This window comes from Anolis sagrei, chromosome 9 (genome assembly GCF_037176765.1).
Source record: "Anolis sagrei isolate rAnoSag1 chromosome 9, rAnoSag1.mat, whole genome shotgun sequence".
Taxonomy (NCBI): domain Eukaryota; kingdom Metazoa; phylum Chordata; class Lepidosauria; order Squamata; family Dactyloidae; genus Anolis; species Anolis sagrei.
The window spans coordinates 23,000,543-23,008,376 of NC_090029.1; the positions used below are offsets into that span (position 1 = coordinate 23,000,543).

General features: G+C 45.2%; 1 protein-coding gene across 1 annotated transcript in view; it reads left to right on the forward strand.

Moving 5' to 3' along the window:
- Positions 1-3,550: 3,550 nt before the first annotated feature.
- RASGRF1 (Ras protein specific guanine nucleotide releasing factor 1) overlaps positions 3,551-7,834 on the forward strand; it is a 53,899-nt gene continuing 49,615 nt past the window's right edge. Inside the window, exon 1 of the mRNA XM_060755435.2 lies at positions 3,551-4,176. Coding sequence (XP_060611418.2) covers positions 3,913-4,176 — 264 coding nt within the window. The 5' untranslated portion in view covers positions 3,551-3,912. The remainder of the gene's footprint in view (positions 4,177-7,834) is intronic.

Genomic DNA, 7,834 nt, shown 5'->3' on the forward strand with positions numbered 1-7,834 from the left:
ATTTATTTCTTACCTGCCTCTCCTCATGGCTTGAGATGGGTTACAGAATAATTAAAACACATTAACAGTGTAAAAATATCACAAATGCACATATTAAAATATAACCTGCCTCGAGCAGCAGGGAGAGGCGAGTAGGAAATAAAATTATTTATTTATCTATTTATTTATAATATTTGTACCCCACCTTTCTCCGTGTGCAGACTCAAGGTGGCATACACATGAAAACATGCAAATTCCAACTGTTAGAATTTCTAAACAAAAGTAAAAACATGGTAAAAACATACATCAGTTAGAACAAGGCTAGGCTTTAGCATAGCAGGTTCATCATGAGGCTTCAATAAATCTTGCCAACCAGAAAGTTAACAGTTCAAAGCCCAGGTCAGGGTGAGTGCTTGGCCTTTAGCCTAGCTTCTGCCAACCTAGCAGTTCGAAAACAAATGTGAGTAGATAAATAGGAATCACATTAATAGCGGGAAGGTATTTTAGGCATTTTGATCAGAAAAAAGGAGGAAGTTTACAAACAAAGAAAGCTCTTCGGCAAGGAGATGGAGCGACAGCACCCCCTTGTGGTCAGAACTGAGCACAGCATCCAAAGATGCCGAAAAATGGGGAAAGCCTATATATACTTCTATCTGTTCTCTGTCTTGTCATTGTATAATTGGCATTGAATGTTTGCCGTATATGTGTTCTGTGATCTGCCCTGAGTCCCTTTCAGGATGAGAAGGGTGGCAAATACATACTGAAAATGAATACAAATACTGTAAATAAACAATAAAAATTATAACCTGTCATATTTTATTATTATTATATGTATTATATTAGTATATAATAATATTATTATTTCTATAAAAGATACATATTAAAACATATTTCTATAAAATATGTATTAAAATACACAAAAAAGAGGTTAAACAAAGGACACACATTTAAAATTAATGCTTAAAAAGTGACTAGGTAGGCCTGCCAGAAGTTATTTAGATGGTTCTTGAATTCCAACAGTTCTATATTATTATTATTATTATTATTATTATTATTAAGCAGAGGTTTGATGACCATCTGTCAGGAGTGCTTGGATGTTTATCCCTTATGGCAGAAGAGGGTTGGATTGGGTGACTTTTGGGGCCTCTTCCAACATTAGGATTCTATCATTACACTATGTAATAAAATCTGATTTTGTTTCTGTTCCTGGTTTGAAAGTATTATTTCCTGTTTAATTGTGTAGTACTTACTTTGAAAGTCATCATTATACTCCAGAAACTTTGTTTTAGTGCCTGCCACAAACTGTTTAATTGTGCGGTACTCACTTTGAAAATTGTTATTATACTGCCACAAACTAGGTTGAATTGGCTGAGACTCTACGAGATACTCATTGAAAAACTAGAGCAAAATGTGCAGCAGGATGTCCCTCCTACAAAGACAAAGTTTGCGCAGTTTAATAAACTTTTCCATGTTTTTATGATAGATCCAATTAGGAAATGATATTTATAACCCAGGAACAACAATCATGTAATGTAGTGTAATTGAACCGAAACCAATAGCAGAGTATATCCATAGATGTGGGTACACAAGGGCCATCTCACTTGCCCCTGGAGCACCACCTCCAACTTCCTTCTAATGGGACTGGCCCTATGGCCACTTTGTTGGGACACACTGCTGTTTCCCTCTTTTCTTTATGGCTGAAAAACATTGAGGGTTTCTCTTCAATCAGATAAGAGGAGCAAGGAAATCGTTCAACAGGTTTATTTGGCCAAATCTTCCTGTTGGGTGGACCAACAAAGAAGCCGCATATAAACTTTATTTTTGGCTGGTAATTTTCTATTTTCCCTAACTTGGCGGGGGTTTAGTTTGGGCAGGGGACTACCAGGATGAGGTGGAGAAGGTCAAGGACAACAGTAACAACAATAACTTTATGATTGACCTTTCCTTGTAGCTGGAGGAGTACAAGCTCCCACTTTTCTCCCCCAGATGCCACCCTGAGGAGGGGAAGGAGGAGGAATGGGGGTCCTGGAGCTTTGAGGAGGGGGCATCCAGTACTGCTTCTGTGACAGAGAGTTAACTGCAAAGCTCCCCTCCTTTGGGAGCCCCTTTGGCTACTGAGAGCCCCAGGCCATGAACAGACAGTGAGGGAAAGCCCCCCCCCCTTTCCCTCCTTGGGGAGCCCAAACCTCTTTTTGCTTGAGTGGACTCTGACAACAGCTGTACTATCCCCCAGAGATGTTAAGTAGATTGAGGAAAGGCAGGTGAGGGTTACCTGGGGTCTGGTCCCCCTTTAGTGGGAAGGAAGGAAGGAAGGAAGGAAGGAAGGAAGGGAAGGAAGGAAGGGAGAGAAAGGGAAGGAGAAGGGGAAAGGGAAAGGAAGGAAGAAATGGAGGGATAGAAGGAGGAGAGAAGGAAGAAAAGAGGGAAGGAAAAAGAAGAGAAGGGAAGGGAGGAAGGAAAGAAGGGAGGAAGGGAAGGGAAGGGAAGAAGTGAAGAGAAGAAAAAGGATGAAAGAAAGAAGGGAAGAAGGGCAGAGAAGAGAATGGAAGGGAGGAAGGAAAGGAAGGAAGGAAGGAAGGAAGGAAGGGAAAGGAAGGGAAGGGAAGGGAAGAGAGGAAGGAAAGAAGGGAAAGGAAGGAGGGAAAGAGGAAAGGAAGGAAAGAAGGATGGGAAGGAAGGGAAGAAGGGAAGGAAAGGGATGAAGGAAAGAAGGAAAGAGAAGAGAAAAGAAGAGAAGAAGGTAAAGAAGTGAAGGGAAGAGAGGAAGGGTGGGAAGAAGGGAAGGGAAAGGAAAGGAAAGGGGGAAGGAGGAAAGGAAGGAGGGAGGGAAGGAAAGAAGAAAGGAAAGGAAGGGAAGAAGGGAAGGGGTGGGAGGAAGGGAAGAAGGGAAATAAGAAAAGGGATGAAGAAAGGAAGGAAAGGAGAGAAGAGAAGAAGGGAAAGGAAGAGAGGAAGGAAAGAAGGGAAGGGAGGAACGAAGGAAAGGAAGGAAGGAAGGAAGGAAGGAAGGAAGGAAGGAAGGAAGGAAGGGAAGGGAAGAGGGAAGCAAAGAAGGGAAGGGAAGAGAGGAAGGAAAGAAGGGAAAGGAATGAGGGAAAGAGGAAAGGAAGGAGGGAAGGAAAAAAGGATGGGAAGGAAGGGAAGAAGGAAAGGAAAGGGATGAAGGAAAGATGGGAAGAAGGGAAGAGAAGAGAAAAGAAGAGAAGAAGGTAAAGAAGTGAAGGGGAGAGAGGAAGGGTGGGAAGAAGGGAGGGGAAAGGAAAGGAAAGGGAAGAGGGAAGAAGGAAAGAAAGGAGGGGGAGGAAAGAAGAAAGGAAAGGAAGGGAAGAAGAGAAGGGACGGGACGAAGGGAAGAAGGGAAATAAGAAAAGGGATGAAGGAAGGAAAGGAGAGAAGAAGGGAAGGGAAGAGAAGAAGGAAAGAAGGGAAGGGATGAAGGAGGGAAGGAGCGAGTGAATGAATGAAGGAAGCAAGGAAGGAAGGAAAGAAGGAAGGCAATGAAGCAGGGAAGGAGGGAAGGCAGGTTTCCCTGATTCGGCGGCGGCGGCGTGGGTTTGGCGTCATGACGCCGGTGGAACTGGCGGCGACGGAGAGGAGAGGAGAGGAGGGGGGGGGGGTCTGCTTGTGCCTCTGCTGCTTCTTCCTCTTCCTCTCCTTCTTCCTCGTCGAGGAGGTCCACCGGCGTCCGCTTCGGGAGGGAACTGCGGAGAAGGGAGGGAGTGAGGAAGGAGGGTAGGGAGGGGGGCTGGAGGGAGCCTTGAGACCCGACGGAGCATCCCGGCCGCCAGTCCCCGAGGGAGCCCCGTCCGGCGCGGCTGGTGCTGAAGGCGTCCGGCCTCGCTCCCCCCTGGGGCCAGCTCTCCCCCCTCGGGGGCCCCATGGCCGAGGCGCCGGGCCTGTGAGGAGGAGGAGGAGGAGGAGGAGGAGGGGACCATGCAGAAGGCGCTGCGCCTGAACGAGGGCCACGCGGGGCAGCTGGGCCTGGTGGCCAAGAAGGAGGGCTCCCGCCGGGGCTTCCTGGCCAAGCGCAGCTCCGACAACACCAAATGGCAGCCCCGCTGGTTCGCCCTCCTCCACAACATGCTCTTCTACTTCGAGAGCGACGCCAGCGCCAGGCCCGCCGGACTCTACCTCCTGGAGGGCTGCCTCTGCGACCGCGCCCCGGGACCCAAGCCCAAGGACCCCCAGGACAAGCAGGTAGCGGGAAAGAGGCTGACCTCCCGGGCAGGACCCTCTCCTCCCCCTCCCCATCCCCTCCCCACGGGCAGGCAGGGAAAAGGGCTCTCCCGTGGAGCGGAGGCATCTTTGGGCTGGGGGGGGGGGGGGGGAGAAACATGATGCGAAATTAGGGATAACGGCGGCTAATGAGTCCGCAGGTCGGAGCGCGAGGGCGCCCCTGGCGGAAAAGAACCTGACGCGGCTCCGCTGCAGCAAACACCGGAGACTTTCTTTTCCCTTCCTTTCCCATCCCATCCCATCCCTTCCCTTCCTTACTTCTCCTCTCCTCTTCCTTTCCTTTCCTTTCCTTTCCTTTCCTTTCCTTTCCTTTCCTTTCCCTTCCCTTCCCCTTCCTTTCGCTTCCCTTAACTGCCCTTTTGTTTTGCTTCCTTTCCTTTCTTTCCCTTCCCTTTCCTTCCCCTTTCCTTAACTTTTATTTCCCTTCCCATCCTTCCCTTCCCCTCCCCTTCCCTTTTCCTTCCCTTCCCTTCCTTTCCTTTCCCTTCCTTTACCTTCCCTTCCCTTCCTTTCCTTTCCTTTCCTTTCCTTTCCTTTCCTTTCCTTTCCTTTCCTTTCCCTTCCTTTACCTTCCCTTCCCTTCCTTTCCTTTCCTTTCCTTTCCTTTCCTTTCCTTTCCTTTCCTTTCCTTTCCCTTCCCTTCCCTTCCTTTCCTTTCCTTTCCTTTCCTTTCTTTCCCTTCCCTTCCCTTCCCTTCCCTTCCCCTTCCCTTCCCTTCCCTTCCCTTCCCTTCCCTTCCCTTCCCTTCCTTTCCTTTCCTTTCCCTTCCCTTCCTTTCCTTTCCTTTCCTTTCCTTTCCTTCCCCTTCCCCTTCCCCTTCCCCTTCCCCTTCCCCTTCCCCTTCCCCTTCCCCTTCCCTTCCCTTCCCTTCCTTTCCTTTCCTTTCCTTTCCTTTCCTTTCCTTTCCTTTCCTTTCCTTTCCCTTCCCTTCCTTCCCTTCCCTTCCCTTCCTTTCCTTTCCTTTCCTTTCCTTTCCTTTCCCTTCCCTTCCCTTCCCCTTCCCCTTCCCCTTCCCCTTCCCCTTCCCCTTCCCCTTCCCCTTCCCCTTCCCCTTCCCCTTCCCCTTCCCCTTCCCCTTCCCCTCCCTTCCTTTCCTTTCCCTTCCCTTCCTTTCCCTTCCCTTCCCTTCCCTTCCTTTCCTTTCCTTTCCTTTCCCTTTCCTTCCTTTCCTTTCCTTTCCCTTCCCTTCCCTTCCCTTAACTACCCTTTCCTTTCCTTCCCCTTTCCTTAACTTTCATTTCCTTTCTCTTCCCATCCCTTTCCTTTCCTTTCCCTTTCTTTCCCTTAACTTTCATTGATTTTCCTTCCCTTCCCCCTTCCCATTTGCTTCCCTTTCCTTGAGAACATCTGTAATGGCATTTTTGGGCACACCTGGAGATCCCAGCTGGGTTGTTTATTATTATTATTATTATTATCATCATCCTCATCATCATTATATGTAATTATATTATTATGATTATTGTATTTTATATTCGTGTTACATATAATAATAAGTATATAAAATAATAATAGAAATACAATATTAATAATAATATAATGACCTATAAAACAAGTGTATAAAATAATAAATTAATAATGATATAATCACATATATCATTAATAATATTGCGTATATATTATATTATTCATATTATATAAATATTATTCTCTCTATATTATTAATATACTGTTGATATATTAATATCATATATATATATATATATATATATATATATATATTTCTATCCTGCTTTTCCTCTCTTAAAGGCAACTCAAAGGAGCTAACAATGCCAAGAAACAATACAATGTACAAATCTAAAGTGTAAAAAAACCCCCGTTCAAATAGAATTGAGCATGGAATTATTAAAAAACGATAGGCATCTTTTGCAAGGAAAAGCAAAGGAACCCAACCAAGATGAAAAATAGAAAAGTCCAGGGCTTCCAAGGGTGACTGTTGTTGGTGTTGCTGTGGTTCCAGTTGTAGTGCCAAGGCCCAGATTTGCAGAGAGTCCTATCCTGGTCTAAGCAAAGGCAAGGGCACTGGCTCTGAGCTACCCCATGGATTTCAATGCCACTGGATGGGAAATGTGGGCCTCAATATCCCCAACTGCAGAGACCCATCCTCCTCCCCCCTGCAGCTCTCAATTTCTTCCATTCTCAGGGTGCAAAACTGATGTATTCCTGGCAGATTGGCGAGTTGTTCTCTCTTCAAGGTTTGTTGATGTCGCTTGCAGTCAGCTCTTGAGCCAAAACCTAAGGAAGGGAAGCCTGTCCACATCTGGAAAACCATGAGGCGCATGGAGCATCCGGGGCCAGAAAGTGGCTTTCTTGGCTTCTCTTGTTCAGGACCCACAAGATTCCCACCCATCACATATTTTGGGTTCCTTGAGTTCCTCCAGACCTGCCTTTTTTTTGGGAAGATTCACAAGTAGCAATTCAAACTGTTGGGTTCAATCCACCCATTGGTTCTTTTGGTGTGTTTTTATTTTTATTTGCGGGGTGGCACTCCAAAACGAGGCAAACATTTGATCATTCCTTTTTGTGTGAAAACTGTGACCAGTTCCTTCCTGTTACCCTGCAAAATCCCCTAAGCCTCTTCAAAACACAAATGTAAAGGCCCAATAACTCTGGATGTCATCCAGGGATGATGAGAAATAGAGGGTCCTTCTGATCCCATGATGGTCCTCCTGAAATCTCAGGTTTCACAGTCCCTTTACAGGCTGGGTGGAAATATAGAATAGAATAGAACTTTATTGACATTGGGTTGCTGTGACTTTTCCGGGCTGTATGGCCATGTTGCAGAAGCATTCTCTCCTGATGTTTCACCTGCATCTATGGTAGGCATCCTCAGAGGTTGTGAGGTCTGTTGTAAACTAGGAAAATGGGGTTTATATATCTGTGGAACATGTACACCATGGGTCCAAGCTTTGTGACAGATTGTATGAGTCTCAGCCTGCTTGGACCCTAATATATCCAAAGAAGAGGCTCTTGTTTCTCCAGGTCCCTTCTACACTGCCATATAAAGTCCAGATTCTCTGCTTTGAACTGGATTATATGGCAGTGTAGACTCATATAACCCAGTTCAAAGCAAATCATGTGGGCTATTTTATTTGATAACCTGGATTATATGGCAGTGTAGACTCATATAATCCAGTTCAAAGGAAATAATGTGGGTTATCTTATTTGATAACCTAGATTATATTGCAGTGTAGACTCATATGATTCAGTTCAAAACAAATAATGTGGGCTATCTGATTTGATAACCTGGATTATATGGCAGTGTAGACTCATATAATCAAGTTCAAAGCAAATAATGTAGGTTGTCTTATTTGATAACATGGATTATATGGCAGTGGAGACATATGCTCCAGTTCAAAGCAAATAATGTGGATTATCTGCTTTAATAAACTGGATCATATGGTAGTGGAGACTCATATAATCCAGTTCAAGGCAAATAATATGAGTTATCTTATTTGATAACATGGATTACATGGCAGTGGAGACTCATATAATCCAGTTCAAGGCAAATAATATGGGTTATCTGCTTTAATAAACTGGATCATATGGTAGTGGAGACTCATATAATCCAGTTCAAGGCAAATAATATGAGTTATCTTATTTGATAACATGGATTATATGG